The sequence below is a fragment of the Uloborus diversus genome, chromosome 7, assembly GCF_026930045.1.
Source record: "Uloborus diversus isolate 005 chromosome 7, Udiv.v.3.1, whole genome shotgun sequence".
NCBI classification, from domain to species: Eukaryota; Metazoa; Arthropoda; class Arachnida; order Araneae; family Uloboridae; genus Uloborus; species Uloborus diversus.
The window spans coordinates 126,715,296-126,734,677 of NC_072737.1; the positions used below are offsets into that span (position 1 = coordinate 126,715,296).

Below are 19,382 nucleotides of genomic sequence, written 5' to 3' on the forward strand. Positions count from 1 at the left end.
GAGAGAAAAAGAGATAAGAGCTCCTTATTAGATTGAAAAGGGACACACAACTCTAAAGTGGATAAAGGAATTACAAAGGGTTTTTTTACCTTCAAAAGGTGGGGCTTAGCCGTCAAAATCTAATCGAATTGTGCAAAAGTGAAGAGTCTTGAATTGGTTTCTTTCTTGCTGATAATTTTGTGGAAAGGAGGAGTGTTAATAATGTTATTCAAAAGTTTAGCAAACACTTATTGGAAAGTATTTTAGAATTGGGGGAGAAAAAAAAAGATTTTTTTAAAAACAATTTTTGTTATATCTACCAATAATTCAAATTTGCATTAGTTTAATCTAATTAAAAACGTATATAAACGCTATTAATTTCTTAATTAAATCTAATTTTGCTGTTAACTAATGTTTAATTAGGAATTTTTAAACTATTCCGGTTATGACATTGCTCCGGCTATGATGACACTTTATTGACAGTCCAAAGGTGTCATGATAACCAGGTTGGACTGTGTACCCATTTGTTTCATACATACATTTTTAGGCAATCATTGCATTAAAATAAGTGAAAATAAATGTTTACAGCCTTTTTTTCCTACTTACTATGATCCGAAAGAAAGTTTTATATGTTGCAGGCAAATGTTGCTTCTTAGTTTATTTTTCCTTGATAATATTATGTACCATAATATATTTATTTATTCACTTGAGCCTTATTGGAATATTTTTTGACGCAATTGCTTTTTTTGTTCAGGTACGTCAAGAATTAGAACGAGTCAAAAGACGCATTGAAACGGAACTAAATGATGTAAAAGAACAGCTAAGTGAAAAGAAAATACAAGTTGAAGAGATGCAACAGCAATTATCCAAGAAAGAAGATGAATTAAATCAAGCATTATTAAGGTAAATTCTGATAAAAAAGCAATGTAGATGATGAGTTTTCAAATGTTTTCCCTGTAGTTGATAGGGCTGTCATTTAAATTATAAAATCGTTTGTGTAATATTAATGTGTTGCCTGTTAGGTCTAACACTGTTACTAATTTGTTATCTGTCTACATTTACTATTCATTTGCTATTGTTATTATGCATAATTTGTTTCCCTAATCGTTTGTCACTAAGATAAGGTAAAAGTACCAGCATACGGATATTTATTCAATGAGTTGTTTAAACTGTAATTATTAATTCTTTTAGACATTCTATTGCATTTTAAAAATGAATATTTCTTGCTTTTTACTCTTTAAAAAATACTATATTATTGTGGCATTCCACAAGGTTTAGTCAAAAGCGGAAGGAAATCAAAGAGGTTGTGAATTCCTAAAATGTCTTTTTTGAAGAGGCATAGCAAGTATGCCTTTCTGCCGAAATTCCAGGCATTTTAATAGGTTGATGGGATGCTTTAGCAGTAGGAAGTTTGGCACAACTTTGGATAGTTTTCTGGCCATCAACATAAGATCTTGATATGTACTTCCTTTGCCAAAAGGGTACCAATACATTTTATTGGGGGAAAAAAAAGAAAATGCATTCAATAATGTGTGACTATAACAAGTTTGTATAGTCGAGGAGGGGGCAGCTAATTCAACTTGTTTTCAAAAAACTAATCCAATTGATGTGACAACCACTTCCATCCCGTTTTCTCACACCTGAGATAGTCAGTAACTAATTCTAAGACTGAACCCTTGTGCTGGAAGCTTTCATGAACCCAAAAGATGCCCTGAAATGCCCTGCTCAGAATAACGCCCTGGGGAATGAGAGAAGACGAAACATCATAGTATGTGTGCATAATATATTCTAGTGAGCACTTTCGAGCAAACATGCATACTTATTTATGTATTTTGTACAGCGATTGCATCTGTAGTGCAGTGTCTTATCTTTTCTATTTAAAAAAAAGGGGAAGGGGATTTACAATCCTGTAATTCTTCAAGTTTTACTGTCATCTTTTTTAGACTGTAGATAAAATTTATGAAATTCTGATATTCTTGAAAATTAGGGATGAGTTGGTAAATTTAGCAAAAGTTACAAAAAATAAATAAATAAAAAACTTTAAAAAAATAATCTTAAGCTTCAATGATCTTGTTGATAATTTTTATGCCAGAAAATAATTATTAATTATAATGTGTTAATTTTATAGGTGTGATGAAGAAAGTGCTGGTAAAACACAAGCTCAAAAGACTTTACGTGAATTAGAAAGTCAGCTTTCTGAGCTTCAAGAAGATTTAGATTCAGAACGCCAGACTCGTGCCAAAGTAGAAAAACAGAAACGAGACTTAAATGAGGTGAAATTACTTTTATGTATGCTTGTGAAGAAAATTATAAAAATAAATAGAAAGTTTTATGTTTTATCTGAAGTATTTATCTGAAATGATGCAGTATTTCCAAAAACGAGTGATGTTCAACCTTCACTCCTCATCTTCAGATGATTAGCTGTCTAGAACATATGTAGGATAATGGAACCAATAACAGACAGTTGTAAGTTTGGATTTAAATAATAAGAATTTTATGTGGGTAAAACTGATGTTGCTGCTATGATTAGGGTGCAACCATCTAGTGTTATCAGAGTGAATTTTATGAGCCAGTTGGTATTTACAAGGCAGTAGTGGAAGGTTTCATAACCACACCAAGGAGCCACCACAAGGTCTGGCAGTGTTTCATTTTCATTTGAATTTAATAAGGTTTTAGATCTAAACATGAAGATTTTTTTGCACATTTTGAAGAGAAAAAAGGAATTCTGTCAATTGCTCACCCTTTCCTCATCCTATGTGTTACTGAGTATCATCAGAATTGTCGGTTTCTGTTACTGGGGGGTTGGACTTTTATTCGAAATTGCACAAGTAAAAATAGAATTAACTAATTAAGAAGATCCAGAAGCAGCCAAACGTTAGATGAGATATAGTTCCATGTGAGAAAAATAGTTTTAAAAGTCTAAATACATTAAAAGGCTGAGAAAATGGAGTTAACCTGAGATCGGTGTCTTAAGCATGTCTGTTACTGGTGCTGTTACCCTATGTAAAATTTAAAAATACAAAAAAAAAAAAAAAAAAAAATCTAGACATCAGAAGAAAAAAAAACCCATTTCACTGTCCTTTGCTTGAAGATATAGCCTAAATCTTTAAGTTCACTTATAAGCCTAACCACCTTCCTTTGAACCATTTTTATTGAGGTGATTGTTTTCTGGAGATAACGAGACCAAAACTAAACAGCATATTCCAATGAGGTCTTGCCAAACTTTCATATAGTGGTAAAAGAACCTTTTAAAATATTTGAAATAGATTTATTGATAAATAATTATAAGCATTTGCTTGGCTTTGTAAATAAATTGCAGTTTGTAATTTTAAGAAGAAATTAATACAACTTTGTGCATTATATAATTTGATGCTCTTATGTAAGTATTGTATTTGCTAATACATATCAAACATAAAAGTTTAACTTAAAATGTCTGCATGGAATTTTGCTTTGAACAGTCAGTTTTTTTTTTTTTTTTTTTTTTGTGCTATTAGAGTTTGGATTCTGAAGGTTTTTCTATAGCTTCTTTTAAGAAGTGCTACCTTAATATCTTTTTTATAGTTAGTGTATATATTAATAGATGGTAGCTTTTTTTGCAACCAGCTGTACCCACATTACTGTGCTCGTGCTATGAGTTCAAAGAAAGTTTTTTGAGCTTATGTAAATGTCTCCCCCCCCCCCCAAATAAAAAGAATCGTTTCTATTGACTAAAAGGTGTGCATTTAATTATACTGAAACTGAACGCTTGTTAAGCTTCAACATACAATGGTTGACATTTTTTTAAAAATAATTAGCAGCGATATAACTTTTATTTGTTTCTTTTGTATGATGTCTTAGTCTATCTTTTAAAAAAATAAATAAGATGTATTTTGAATATTGTTTTATTTTTATATTTTCATTGTGAAGGAACTGGAGGCTTTGAAAAATGAACTTCTGGATTCAGCTGAAAGTACTGCTGCTCAGCAAGATTTAAGAACCAAAAGAGAGCAAGAATTAGCCATGTTAAAGAAAACTCTTGAAGATGAAACTGTATCACATGAAGCACAAATTGCAGATTTAAGGCAAAAACATAACACAGCTATTGAAAATCTAAATGAACAGTTAGATGTAATAAAGAAGGTAAGTACTTATTTTTATTTATTTTTGTACTCATTTTAATTTTTCTTAAAACCAATGCTATTTAGTTAAGGACATGCAAATTATTCATGTACATTTTGTTAAAACATTAGGGAAAAAATTGTGAAAGGTTATGAGTTTCAATTTTAAACCAGAGTTACACAGACAAATGTTTGCTGAAAATGAGAAAATTTAACTTCTGACCCTTTAAGGATTATTGTGGTACATATATGCTTCATAAGTTCAAGTTTATTTTATAAATTGTTGAATTCTAATTATTTATTTAGTTATTTTTTCATGTCGGAAACTTCATAATCACAATCAAAGTTATTGTTCTAAAAGTATACTTTTTTTTGTAACACAGTAAACTTCAATATTTTACTTCAGCTTATATTCTTCAAAAGGAAGGTTAAAAGATAGATTCAAAATACCATTTCATCAACTAATTCAGAATTTATATGTTTTGAAAATTTAACGTGACTTATTTATACTTTTGATGATATAGTTTATTTTGGTTGAATTCCTTTTGGATACCTGTTTTATACATTTTATTTTAATGAATTTCACTTTTATGATTTTCATGATTCAACTCTTTTAGACCAAGGCATCTTTAGAGAAAGCTAAATCCAATCTTGAAGCTGAGAAAGCAGAATTGACAAATGAGGTTAATGCACTGTCAGCTTCCAGACAAGATTCTGAAAGGAAGAGGAAGCAGTTAGAATCTCAGCTCCAAGACATGACAGCCAAACTTTCTGATGTCGATAAAGCCAGAACAGATCACATGGAAAGAGCTCAGAAGTTGCAAACTGAATTGGATGCGGTTACTGCTCAGTTGGAAGAACTTGACACAAAAGCCACAGCTGCTGCTAAGCTTGCTGGAGTTCTGGAGAGTCAATTAGCTGAAGCTCAGGACTTGCTTCAAGAAGAAACACGGCAAAAGCTTGCACTCAATTCCCGTCTCAGGCAGATTGAGAGTGAAAAAGAATGCTTACAAGATCAATTAGATGAGGAAGAAGAAGCAAAGAAAAATCTTGAGAAACAAGTGTCTCTCTTAAATGTGCAGGTAAGACAGATTTTTTTGAGCTAATTTCAATTTTTTTTCTTCTGAACCTGTAAATTATACAGCATTATGTGATAGAATGAAAGAAAAAGTTGAGTTGAGGAAGAGAAGGTGGGAGGTAAGTGGGTAATAATGCTAGAATGGTACGAAATGTATTTGTTTTGGAAAATAATCATTTTTTCAATGTTAAAATGTTATGTATAACAGTCTGTAATAGTAGGAAGGATGAAAAAACTTTTCATCCTTTTTGCTTCCTAATGTAACATAGAACATGTAGAGTGGTGAAAAAGGTGAGACTATTTTGCCAGTTTCAGCTACAAGCAATTTGTTTTAAGTGCATTCCCTACAGAAATTGTTGGCATGTTGGTCTTTTTTATTACATGTATCATTTTTAAGCAGACTAATTTATTTGCTTTATTTTTTCTCCTAGTTGCAAGAGCTTAAAAAGAGAGCAGATGATGAAGCCCAACAAGTTGCCATCCTTGAAGAAGTTCGAAAGAAACAAACGAAAGACATTGAATTATTACAAAGACAAATTGAGGAACTTCAAGCTACTAATGATAAATTGTCTAAATCTAAAAAGAAGCTTCAGTCAGAAGTACGTAAATAAGTTCCTCTGAAACATTTCAAAGGAAACCTTTTAACCATAAAATACTTTAATAAATGCCATAGATGCCATAAAATACTTTACAATCAATTTTAAGAAAGCTTGTTTTTTGACAATTAGACTTGAACATTTCCTGTGTCATAAACAGGAATCCCAAGAGGTTTTTTGCATACGCTAATTCGGGGAAGGTTCGAAATAGTCATATTGGGCTACTGGTTGATGAGCACGGAATTTTAATTCAGGACGATAGTGATATTGCTAATGTTCTTAATAACTTTTTTTCGAGTGTTTTTAACGATAACTGTATCTCAACAGTTGACACCAACAAGACACAAGCTATAGTACAGCTTGAGGACTTTGTATTTTCCAGGGATGACGTTTTACTTCATTTGAAAAAAATTAAAGAGACTAAGGCTCCGGGGCCAGATAATATTTATCCAAAAATTTTAGTTGAATGTGCAGAGGAATTAGCAGATGTAATCGCAAACATTTTCAATGCTTCTTATAATTTCGGTTACAGTGCCAGAGGACTGGAAGCTGGCTAACATTACACCGCTCTTCAAGAAAGGGTCTAAAGGGAGTGCGGGAAATTATAGACCTGTGAGTCTAACTTCGGTGGTTTGCAAAATTTTTGAAACATTGATGAAAATTAAGATAGTAAATTTTCTAGAGACTAATAATATATTGACTAGTTTTCAGTATGGTTTTAGGAAAGGTAAATCTTGTGAAACTAATTTATTACATTTCTATGACAAAGTTACCATGGCTTTGGACAATAAGAAGCCTGTAGATGTTGTTTACATTGATTTTCAAAAAGCTTTCGATAAGGTACCGCATGTTGCTCTACTTAGCAAATTAGCTGATATAGGAATAGGAGGGAAAACTTTCATTTGGGTAAAAAATTAGCTGACCGGAAGGAAACAAAGAGTAGTTGTAAGGGGAAATTATTCTAATTGGAGTGAGGTCTTAAGCGGGGTTCCTCAAGGATCAGTGTTAGGGCCTGTTTTGTTCATTGTCTTTATGAACGATATTCACAAAAATATTTCTGGGAACATGAATTGTTTTGCTGATGATGTCAAAGTTATGGGGACTGTAGAAAATGAAGAACAAGCAAATCGGCTGCAAGAGGATCTAGATCATATTACGGAGTGGGCTGATAAATGGGGTATGGCTGTTAATGTTGGGAAATGTCAAGTGCTACATTTAGGACATGGAAATAAGTGTACAAGTTATTATTTGCAAGGTTCAGTCATTAGTCAGGCAGACAAAGTTACTGATCTGGGGGTCCTAATAAGTCAGGATTTAAAGTTTAGCCAACAGTGCAGCATTGCTAGCAACAAAGCCAATAAGATGCTTGGGTTTATCAATAGATCTATTTCAAATAAATCTAAAGAAGTTCTTCTGCCCTTATATAGAAGTTTGGTAGGACCCCATTTGGAGTATGCTGTTCAGTTTTGGTCTCCTTACCTTAAGAAAGATATTAATGTATTGGAAAGGGTTCAAAGGCGGGCTACAAGGCTAATAAGTGGACTTTCCCACTTAGATTGATTCCAGGCTTAGAAGGCTAAAAATGTACAGTCTTGAACAAAGAAGAGACCAAGGGGACATTATTCAGCTGTTTAAATTTATTAAAACGAAAGATGTTACGGGGCTAAAGTTTAGCACTGAAAACAAGACAAGGGGTCATTGTTTTAAGCTATTTAAATCTCAGGCTAACATGGATATTAGGAAAAATTATTATTTTAGCAGGGTAGTGGAACCTTGGAACAGCTTACCGGAAGAGGTGGTAATGAGCAAAGGAGTAGACAGTTTTAAGAGGGCCATTGATCTTCACTGGGGATTGTAAATTGACTAGGACCAGTCTAGCTGGGCCCAGAGCCTGTTGCTGGTCGTCACTTTTGTATTTGTATTTGTATTAATTATGTTTTTTATTAATATTTATATTTAGATTATTTTCTACAATCTAAAACAATGCTGGAACAGTTCTCAAAATGTTAAAAATAGGTAGCATCAAAAAACATAAAATGTGTTCTGATGTAGAGAATTCAATTGAATATGAATCAGCTTGAACTGTTTTATGTGTAATTTTCGTTAACAAAATTATAGATTAATACAAGTTTTACTTTTTTTTTCATATTTTTATTACATATTAATTTAATTGCTCCTTATAAATCACAGGATTATAAAATCCACTATTTTTTAAAATCAAATCTAGAAAAACATAATCACTGCAACATTGGAACATGTTTTAAATTCATTTTTGACCTGTCCTAAATTGTTCCCTTTTCTTCACATCCTCCCTGTATTTGATTTATCATATTGTCTCTTTCTTCTAACTATACACTTTGTTTGGTGCTTGCCCTGTTTTACATAGCATGTTTTAGACCTGCAATTCTCAACTGCTGGTCTATCGGACTGACACCGGTCAGGGGGAAAATCTGAAAATTAATTTATGTTCAATTAAAAAAATTTTGCTTGCTCAAAATGATTTATTATAATAATAAGCAATAACATTTTATGCATTAATATTTTAATTACTTTACATATGAGGCAATGAGAAGCAGAGGGATGCAAGTGGACATTTTCAAGTTTTGAGTGAAACGCGTATAAAGATTACGTCCTAAATAGGCTTTCATTGAATTTTTTTTCTGAATCATGCTGTACAGCAGCACCTACCAGGGCTTCTAGTTCTATCTCTTTTCCAAGACAGAGGAGGGGTTCACCTACCATTTGTACTAGTTATCTCCAAATTTTTAATTTTGCCACTTGCATCCCTTTGCTTCACACTACCTCATATGTTTTCTGGTTTTTTCCAAAAAAATTTATCTGTTCAGGTAAAGTTTAATCCATAATTAGTTTTCTTGACTTCGGAATGTTATAGTAAGTAAATTATATGATAAAAATCTTACAATTAACGTATGAAACAGCTCTTTTCCTAAGTAGGTTTTTTTATTTAAATTTTTAAATAGGGACTAAAAAGAAAGACCACCCATTCCTTTTTTTTTTTGGTAAAAAAGACGAAAAACCTCATTTGTCCTCAAATTTTCAGGGAGTGTTCTTCATAATTTTTGAGTTATAAAATTTGCATAGCTAAAATTAAAAACATATTATAATGGTAGTTGTTGTAGTTAGAAATGAGGACTTTAAGTGACTTTTGTGTTACGTCTGAATTCTTGAAAGTTTCCTTGGATTTTGGATGAGTTACACTATTTTTATTTTTTACTATGCAAAGGCAGTCAAGTTTTTCAAAAAAAAAAAAAAAAAATATTAAATTCAAGAAGTTAAAGTGGGTCTAAGAGAAATGAGTAAAAATAAATATATATTTTTTTTATAAATCAAATGTTTTACTTTCCCACTCAAAATGCAAGTACTGCTTAGTTAGATTTTAATCAATGAGTTTGGTAACATTTTAAAGTATACCAAATCCTTAGCTTTTTTAATTTCAATTTTTGAGAAAAAAGCTACATGATAAATTTAATATGTCTCTTAGAAATATTTTTAAAATGTAACTTAGAATTATGACTATTTAGATTTTAAAAGAGAGAAAAAATATATTTTCAATCAAGCATCTAGAATCAGTTTTTGAAATTTTGCTATTAATGTAGTTGCTATTGAACTTCAATTTCAAATTATTTTATTTACAATAGTATGAAAAATTTAATAGTTTTCAATTGTAATTGTCATTTCATATTATTTTCTAATTGTAAAAATAGGTTGACGATCTAAACATGGAGTTAGAAAGTCAACGGACAAAAGTTTCTGAATTAGAGAAAAAACAGAGGAAATTCGATCAACTATTAGCAGAAGAAAAAGCCATTTCTGAAAGAATTGCACTAGAAAGGGATAATGCTGAAAGAGAATCCAGAGAGAAGGAAACAAAAATTTTATCCCTAACTAGAGCATATGAAGATAGTCAAGACAAAATGGAAGAGCTTGAAAGGATGCGAAAACAGCTGCAAATGGAGCTTGATGAATTGGTTAATAGCCAGGGAACGGCTGATAAGAATGTAAGAATACTGAATTTTCATTCAAATTTTTACGTGCATTGTTATTATTAATATCAACATTGCAAATTTAAGGGTTTTTATTATGATCCATTTATTTAGCTTAAAGTTGTTGCAATGTCCGTGAAGTTCATAGATGTGATTTTTTCCGCTGTTTGGCGGAATTCCGGGAATTTCAATTTTCAAGCTCATAGAATCTCATTTATTCCATAGTCGTTTGTTCCCTGGTTATTCATTTTTTACTTCACTCCTGAAATACCCAGGATTTTAACCAAAAAACCCCATGTTTATAGCTTCTAAAAAAAGCTTTGTATTTTTGTTCAGCATACTTTATATTGTCCCCTGTTCAGAAAATAATTTATATAGAAAATCAATATCAGATGTTTAAAATTTACTGCTCACTTTCAGGAATGTTGTAAAATAACGTCAGATTGCTTCCCCACCTGCAAGTAAAACACCCAGTACATCCGTAATCTTCCTGCATCTTGCAAAAGAGTCAATTTTTTGTTTCAATGATATTTTTTGTTAAAAATAAAATAAAATGTCTTTATTTTCATAAATATTTTAAAATATAGATGCACTATGCATGTACTTTAGAACTAATAAATCCTTAAAACAACCAATAACAAAAATAAACCGTGAGGAAGCAGTTAAAAAAAAAATAATCTGGTGATAAAAAACTCATTTTTTTAAAACATGTTTGATTCCCTAGATTTGAAAAATTAACCAAATAAAAACATTTTCCGCTATTTGAAAAATTTTTGTAATTTTAAAACTTCAAAATAACGGATTTCTGAAAAAAACTTTCAGCCTTTTTTATTCCGCAGAAATCATACAGTGGCTCCCAAAAGTGTTCGTACACCTGCGACTTTCAATGAAATAGGCCATTATCCTTTGGTTCAAGTTAATATTTCGGAATAGGTATTTTAATATAAGATTTATGATATATTTGTAACAAAACTACATGAAAATTTTTAATAAAAAATTAAAACGTAATTTTTAAAAAACAAAAAAACAAAAAGTGCTGGAAATTTTATCTCACAAAAATCTTCGTACACTTTGAAAAAATGTCAAAAAATTAGTAAATAATCTAACTTTTTACAAAATTATTATTTAGTAGAATATAATTCAGTATCAACAACAGCTTTTAAACGTCTGGGAATAGATTTCATTGTTTTTTTTTCTTTCTTTTTTTTGTGCAGTTTCTGAGTAAGTGTACAGTCGCACTTCGAGTCTTACTGTTTCTAGGTCGCTTTTCATTTCAATGGTCTATTTTCGTAATCTAGCTACCAGATATCTCCAAATATGTTCCATTAAGTTTAAGCCTGGCGATTTAAGGCTGCTCTTCAGTGGGGAAGAAAAACGATCTCGCTTGAAAATGGGCTTTTTCTTTAAACGAAAGCAATGTTCATCAGTGAAGTGATTGACACTTCAACAACCAATAGAACAAGCGGTGGCCGATGAAAGTGTGGATCATGTGACCTGTCACATTTTGCAGGGGGACAGACCGGACGCTCCCCTGCTGTGCAGAGTAGTCGAAGGAGGTAATAGCTGACGGCGAAATGAAACCGCAGCTTTTTACAGACCCTTCCAAGGAAATTCTAGTTCTTTCCCTCTTGAGTCTTGACTACATAGGTAAAAGAAAAATTACTCAGTGTAAAAGGCGCGGCATTTTGCAATCCCGCTTGTGATATTAATTTATTTGCATTCGCACTAAAATTAATTTTTGAAACGAAGATTTTTTTCCCCATTAATACGGTTCCTGATCTCATCTAGGAAAAATTAACGAATGAATGAATATTTGCAATAAATAAATTTATAAATTCGTTTTATTTTTAGAAAAATGTTCGTTATTGAAAATTGATAATATCAAAAAAGGAAGGAAAAAAAAAGATAGCCTACATGACCACACTGAATTTTAACGAAATGAACTCCAAATTCTAACAAAAAAATATTCTTTAAAAATGGATGATCCTACTTAATAAATCTGAAAAATCGAGTGCCGAATAAAATTGGGGACTAACTAGTTATCGGTTGGCGAAATTCTTTCACTTCCTCTGCCTGTTTGCCACTCTCCCCAACCCCATCCGAGTTAGCAGAAAACATTCTTAAAAATGAAACTAGATCCTCTTTGCATAGTTAATACTTGATTGTACAATAAACATTAATGCCACTAATTACTTACATTAACCTTTATTTGAACTGATAATATTTATATTTTAGTGCTAAATTAAATACTACTTTGTTGGTTAGTTACCTGTTTTACAAATGTAGTGGCGACTAGAAAAAAATGTGGCTACTATAAATGCCTTTTCTCACCACTGGTGACCAGAAAATTCCCCTAATCTTTATCTTTGAATCCTTTTCTTTTTGAAAAAATATTTATTTATTTATCTAAGTACTATATGCAGATGAGAAGGCTACGATAGCATTTCTCAAGGGGTTGTTATGGTGAAAGTTCTTTCAAATTGAGCATAACAACGGCAAAGTCGCGGACGGCTACGGATAAGGATTTCCTGAATTTGAAAAATTAAAGATTTTTCTCTGATCTTTGTATGCAAGGGTGCTCACCCTGCTCCAAGCTCAAAGGCAAAAATCACTCCTTCCCCCACTCTCAATGTTTGTAAACTATCTTGCGTTGAAATTTTGCAATAAAACTAAACCTAGCACTTTTAGAGTCTCAGATTCCCAGTTACTAAATTCGGCAAAATACATGAGGTATTACATGCATTATATGACCAAAAGTATTGGGACACTTTCAAAAATTCACAATTTTACGGATTTCTCAAAAAATAAAAGACCAATTGCTCTCTGCTCTGTAATTTTTTTCTCATGAAAAGTATACTCCAGACGTCAAATCCAATAACAATTAAGTCTGATATTCATTTAGGGGATCAGCAACAAATAATCTGTTCTTATCATGAATCACTGTATAACGATGGCAGGAAAGTGTTGCCAGTTTGCTAACAATTCCTTACCATTCGTCGCCTATCCTAGAATTATAGAAATTCGGCTCATTAGATTGCTGATAACTTTTTAAAATTTAAAGAAATTGCGGTGGAATTTTTTTCATGGATTGTAGGATGTATCTGAGCTTTGAATTATGAACGTTATAAATTGCTATCTTTCGTGTCTGCGCAGTGAAAAATTAATAGCTTTAACTGTTCATATTTCAACAAATTTTCAATATTTTAACTTCAAATTTTATTATTATGTTTCTCTAAAATGCTGTCAAATATTTTAAAAGTTTAGTAACGTTTGACGAAATACTCTGCGTAATATAAGGCGAAAACCTTCAAAAAAATTTTGCATTTTTGAAAGAAATGCTTATATTTCCATGGGTATAAGAGATACTTTCACAAAAATATAAAAATAAGTTTTTGATAGATTTTTAACTCATTTCTGAAAATTATAGCTTATTCCCAGCAATTTGCAATGAAAAATTATAAAAAAAACTTTTTTACTCAATTTGTTGTCGGTCCCCTAAATGAATAGCAGACTTAATTTTTATTGGAAAATGACAACTAGAGTATACATTTTATGCGAAACAAATTATAGAGCAATTGGTCTATTATTTCTCGAGAAATCCCTAAACATGTGAATTTTTGAAAGTGTCCCGATGCTTTTGGTCATATAGTGTATATAGTGCTTCTACTTCAACACATTGAGTTTTTATTAAAATTTTCTAATGAGTCTTGTTGGTGTCTGATCCTCGTTAGTTGTCATAATAAATATTAAGGGTTGTCCTTTTTCTCAGAAGGCACGAAAATATTACCTACATGTATATCTGCCTGAAAAAAAAAAAAAAAAAATCTCGAAATACTTAGATGAAAAAAATCTCAACGCCTCGCTCTGCCAGATTTTAAAGTTTTTATCGCTCTGCCTCGTTTTCATGCATCTTGCATTTAATGAATCAATAATAAAAAATAAAAAAAAGGGCAAGAAACAGATTTGCAGGAAATACATAAAGTTGAAACAAAAATGAAAATGAACAGCTTACATTTAGGAAAGCAATTATAGGTACAAGTAAGGGTTCACAATTAAAAAAAAAACAAACAAGACAAACTTTTTCTTTTAAGTTCTGTGTTACGCACTTCTGTGCCGAAAAATTATCGTATCCTGTCTTCAGTCACAGAATAAAATGAATGTTCTAATCCAATGATTATCAAGTAATTTTCATTCGTATAGAACAAAAATCTTTTTTGAGATCCCACATTTTCTATTCTATTGACTCCTAGTAATATGTAAATACAGCGAGAGAAAGGATTTAGCTTCTTGTTTAGGAGAGGGAACCATTTCTATATTTAATTAACATGATCTTTATCGTAAGCATACTATTTACTCAGAAATACTCCCTATTTTCCCAAGCACTCTGTTTGGGGGCTATGCCTTTTAATTTTCTCGAAAATAAAAATTTTCAAAATGCACTTTTAGACGATCTCTGGTAGTATTTGGAAGTAAGTAAGAGGTCCTGTGATCTTCCACCAGCAAATTTTTGAACTTGAAACGCCAAAAACACAATTTCAGGTTATTCAATTCTGTTAGGAAACGGGGAGTTCGGAAGCTTTCCCCGAAATTTTTCGAAATAGTCTAAAAACGCAGTCTTAGTGTGATGTTGGGGGGGAGGCAAAATTTTTAAAGTGTTATAAACATGATTGTAGGCCATCTTCATTAACGTTGAGGACATGCAGGTTTTTGAAATCCAAAAATGCAATTTTAGACGACGATTTTTTTTTTTATTTTTTTTTTTATTTATTTTTTTTTTATGGTCAAAGAAAGACTTTTCACAAACTCCCTTCCCGAAATTTTTTGAAATTAAAGCCATAAAAACGAAATTTAAGACGATCTTTAATGATGTTTTTTTAAGGGGGGGTGCTTATGTGACCTGAAAACCTTTATGCCTGTTATTAATTTTTCTACATTGTATTAAAATGTTGATCTAGCTTCTGAGAATGAAAATAGAAAACAGTGAAAATTTGTAACCCCCATTCTATATTGTTCACATTTTAGTTAGCTTTGTCGGCAACATAAGGCTGAAAACGTCATTAAAACTAATACATACAATGCTTAGTAATTCTACCACGGTGTGTTTTTTACATTAACTGAATCATATTAAATTGCTAATATATTTTTCATGATTTTCTATGTATTTAATGAGTATGTTGGTGTACGGAATGTTTTCCGCTATTGAATTTTCCACCTCCCAAACCTTCTAAAGAAATTTGACGAGTCTGGCTCTTAAAGACACAAATAATTTTCAAAAATGTTTGTTGAGCTGTGGAAAGCACTTTATGTGTGTACCATTTGTAGTAACATAAAACACATGTAAAACGATGCAAAATACCCAGTATCTGGAATACGATTTAATCTATATATAAAAATATTTTTCTACTGGAAGGGAAAAATGTCAACTTTTCGCATTCGACAGCATTGTAACAATGTTCATTATATTGTAAATAAACAATTTGACTCAGAAATATTCCTTTCAAATCTATTTCTTTTCAAACCACAAATTTGAAAAAAAGCAGATGTTGCGAATTTAACAGCTAATAGCACGCATCTACATGGATTCACTTTCAAAAGCACTTGATTCTTCACGAAAGCCTTAGGAAAAGAGGGAAGAAGAAAGGACGTCCAGCGGAGGTCATTGAGGGGAACTAATGAGAGGGTAATAAATCTTACACCCCATTAGCTTTTACCCCTCAAAAGGGGAGGTAACTATTCTAGGGCGGGGCAAATGCAAAAAGTGAACGTATTTTGAAATTTTTTTCAATAGTTAGAACATGATATTTGTTTAAAAAATGGTCGCATTATTTCAAACAAGATCTCAAAAGAGAGCTGGAAATATTTTGCGTGTCAGGGCGTTCTTAAAATTTCGATAGCACGAGTTGCAGATGTTTTACAGAGCGAAATGTCCAACAGTACCTCATTTTCGAAGAAATTCATTTTTTCTCGAATTTTAAAAAATCGGAGAATGGACACATCAAAAAAGTAAAAACTAAAAGAAACAGACATGGTCTTGAAAAATACTCAGAAAAAAAACTTTACAGGAATTTGTAAAACAAGCTCCAACTTTCCCCGTAGGTTAACATTAGATCCGAATCTTTCAGACTCTCAGTGAAGAGCACCCTTAAGAGAGATTTCTAAGCTTCAGAACAATTTTTGAAACACCAAACGCAAACGTGTGCTTCTTATCGTTATCTTGATTAAAAAAAACAAAGTTGTTTCCGATTACCAAATTTTGGGCTAATAGTTTGAAATTGTTTTTTAAAATATTTAAATAAACAGCATGATTCATTATTTCATCAAAAATTCCAAATTTCCAAGTCCTGATACTGTAATGCACCCTCACACAAGAACATTTTCACCGTCCTGATTAACTGATCCAACTAAGTTCTTAAGACGAAATTCCTCATTTTTTCTTCTATTTACAATTATATAACAATTTAACCCAAAATGTTGAATTTATTTTCATCTATAAGTAAGACGTTGTTCCAAAACGTTTTGAGCTTATTTATCATTGATATTACGACGGAAAGCGTAAGCTTACTGTTTTTCGCACAAAAGAGAAAATTTCTGCGGGAAGAGCTCTCTTTTAATCCAGATAATCAGAGAACTTGACGAACAATTTTAGGTCAAAACTAAACGTAAAATGTTTCATTCAATTCTACAAAAACTTTTTCAGCACTCAAATGTGTATTTTTCATAATTTTTTTAACTGTAAACCTCCAATCATGCTTTGTTAACTTTGCCAGTTGACCTTTTCTTACCTTGTTTTCAATCTGATTCTTGTATTTACAGCATTTTATCAAGCATTTCACTATAGAATGGTATAAATTACCTAATTTAGAGACATTTCAAAGCAATTTGTGGCTACTGTGAGGGAAAAAAATCAAATTTCGTATCGTGTTTGTTGTTTTCTACGCATACCTGCCATTTTAAAATAATAAGCAGAGTATTAGGGAATAAATAGACAAAAAAGTAACGGCAAATGACTTTACAGTGTCATTACAATGCAAAAATAATAAAAAAAACCACATTTGATAATTTTAACCATGAATTTATTCGAAAATACTTCAGTGTACGATGACTTTTGTGCCGTATTTTTTCTCTTTCTCTTCGTTTTTTGACAAATTTCAAAAATAAAATCTGGCAATATTTTGAAAAAAAAAAAAAAACTATTGGGTTTTATTCAGAATGGCATAGGAATGGTGTGAAAAAAAATTAGACTTCATATTCGAATTCAGTTTTGTGTTATTTTTGTCTTACTACAAAATTTCAAGGTGTAAGAACACTTTTGGGAGCTACTGTATATATGAAAGTTTTAAGAAAGTTGTTTCTAGTATTTTAATGAGGAAAGAAAAGGTAATGAATACTGTATTGTTTGAGAGTCCTAACACCATTTCTCAGAGTTTATTGTAAGTAAAGTCAATACGAAAAGAATAAGGAATCATGTTAGTTGCTGTGGTATAGAAGGGAGATTGGAGAAAGAGAGTGAGGAAAAAAAATTATCTTTTTTTTTTAATTGCTGTTATAAGGATGATCTTATTATGATAATTTAACTCAACTTAGTAAATTATATGTTTTGTATGTTATAAAAATAAAATGGATTTTTTTTCATGTATTATCAGGTTCATGAGCTAGAGAAACAGAAAAGGGCTCTGGAAAGTCAATTAGCTGAGCAAAAAACACCAAATTGAGGAATTGGAAGATGATTTACAGTTAACTGAAGATGCAAAATTAAGACTAGAAGTAAATATGCAAGCCATGAAATCTCAGTTTGAACGAGATCTCCAAGCTAAAGATGAACAAGCGGAAGAAAAGAGGAAAGCTTTATTAAAACAGGTAAATAAATTATGGCATGTTTAAAAATAACTTGTGGTTTCTATGAGCAGAAATAGAAGCTGAAATTTTAAATGTAGTTTTTTTTTAATGTAGGAAACATCTTTTTTTTTCCTGTTTAAAACCATTTCAGATTTAGTTTGATATGAGTACAATTATTTTTTAAAGAAATTGTTGAAGTTTAAAATCTTTTCAAACATCGATGTTCAATTATTGGGCTCAGTAGTCGATATTAACTCTGTTCAGTAATTTACCGCCCAATAGCCAGGTCTAAAGCAAAAATACATGAAATACACCGCCAGCTCAGTCATTTCCAGCTGAAGACTGCAGTTTCGTGCTTATTAGCACTCATCAGCCCGGCATAGGAAAGTGACTGAGCTGGAGATGGAAAACCTCTTAAGGAAGCCAAGAGTGCCAAACAGACTGGTAGCTAATATAGAATTAGCGCAGACCAGACGAGTGACCGAAGCAATGGTTCGGTTCAACCCGAGGATTGAAGGCAAGACATGGTATATTCAGTTAATTACCGGGGCCCAATAGCCAGGGCTAAAGCAGAAATACATGAAATACACCGCCAGCTCAGTCATTTCATATTACACCATTCAAGTCACTCTGGTCAAGAAAGAAAAAAACACTTTATCGGGAAATATAATAATGAAATTTGATGTGACTTCAGAGTGTTGGTGGGCAGTAAAGGGTTAAAATGATCTAACATACATCCAAACCCAGATAATATGGATGAACACATAAATGCCTTTTGTAGAAAATTTTTCAAAGCTTGCAGTCAGTTTTGATATTTTTTAAGCAAATTTCTTCTTTGAATGATATCTGTAGCTTTGCAACTTTGTGGTTTGCCAATTAATACACAAAAAGAAGTAAGTATAAAAAACATGCTAAGGTTGCATAGAATCACTTCACTCGCCTATTTACATTTTTGTTGTTGTCAGCAATGTAAGACTTAGGAGGCTCATAGTGTTTTTTGATAGAAAATTTTAAAGAAATTGAGTTTTTGAACAGTTTTACATGTTATCTAGTTCTGTTCGCATCCTTTATTAACCGACTTCAAAAAGGAGGCGGTTATCAATTCATACCGTATGTATGTTTTTTTTTTGTTTGTCCACTCATAGCGTCTCACCTAGTGAACCGATGTTGATGATTCTTTTTTTTAATGGATAGGGCATGGCTCAACTTAGGTCCCATTACTTTGTTTGACCATATTTGTTCTTTAGAAAAAAAGTTATGAGCAAAAAACAGTAAATTTTATGCAATTTCCCTATTAAATGATTTTGTAGCGAAGTTCGCACTTCTCATCCGTGGATAACGGTGGCTCAGTGGTAGAATTCTCGCCTCCCACACGAGCGACCCGGGTTCAAATCCCGACTAGGACGAAGTGAATTTTACTAAAATTTCGTTTCTACTGTTTCCCGTATTTTCTCCAGCACTGATTAGGATCTGCTTATCTTTCAAAATGCTACCATTAGGTTTGACTCAACTACTACGTAGTATTTTCATCGTTATCATCTATGCCGATAACAGATGATCGGGGCTAAGTAAGAAAATACAGGATTGCATCATGAGCAACTTAGATGCTGTGGAATGTAAATTAGTTAGGAAAAACGTAATACTTAAATGGTTATAATTAAATTAACTATGCATGATTTCCAGAGAGGAACAAAGATAAGTTTTTAGTGCCAATCGCTTAAAGTTTAACGCGTGTCAATAGTTTTTTTTTTTAGTATGGAGCATTTTTAAGAAAAAAATGTGAAGTTACGTG

At 31.7% G+C, this 19,382-nt stretch overlaps 1 protein-coding gene across 1 annotated transcript in view; it reads left to right on the forward strand.

Moving 5' to 3' along the window:
- The window catches only part of LOC129226547 (myosin heavy chain, non-muscle-like), a 194,348-nt gene that overhangs the window by 156,574 nt on the left and 18,392 nt on the right, over positions 1 to 19,382 (forward strand). The window contains 8 exon segments of the mRNA XM_054861156.1: positions 734 to 882; positions 2,108 to 2,252; positions 3,886 to 4,098; positions 4,694 to 5,158; positions 5,586 to 5,753; positions 9,476 to 9,769; positions 17,398 to 17,463; positions 17,465 to 17,611. Coding sequence (XP_054717131.1) covers positions 734 to 882; positions 2,108 to 2,252; positions 3,886 to 4,098; positions 4,694 to 5,158; positions 5,586 to 5,753; positions 9,476 to 9,769; positions 17,398 to 17,463; positions 17,465 to 17,611 — 1,647 coding nt within the window.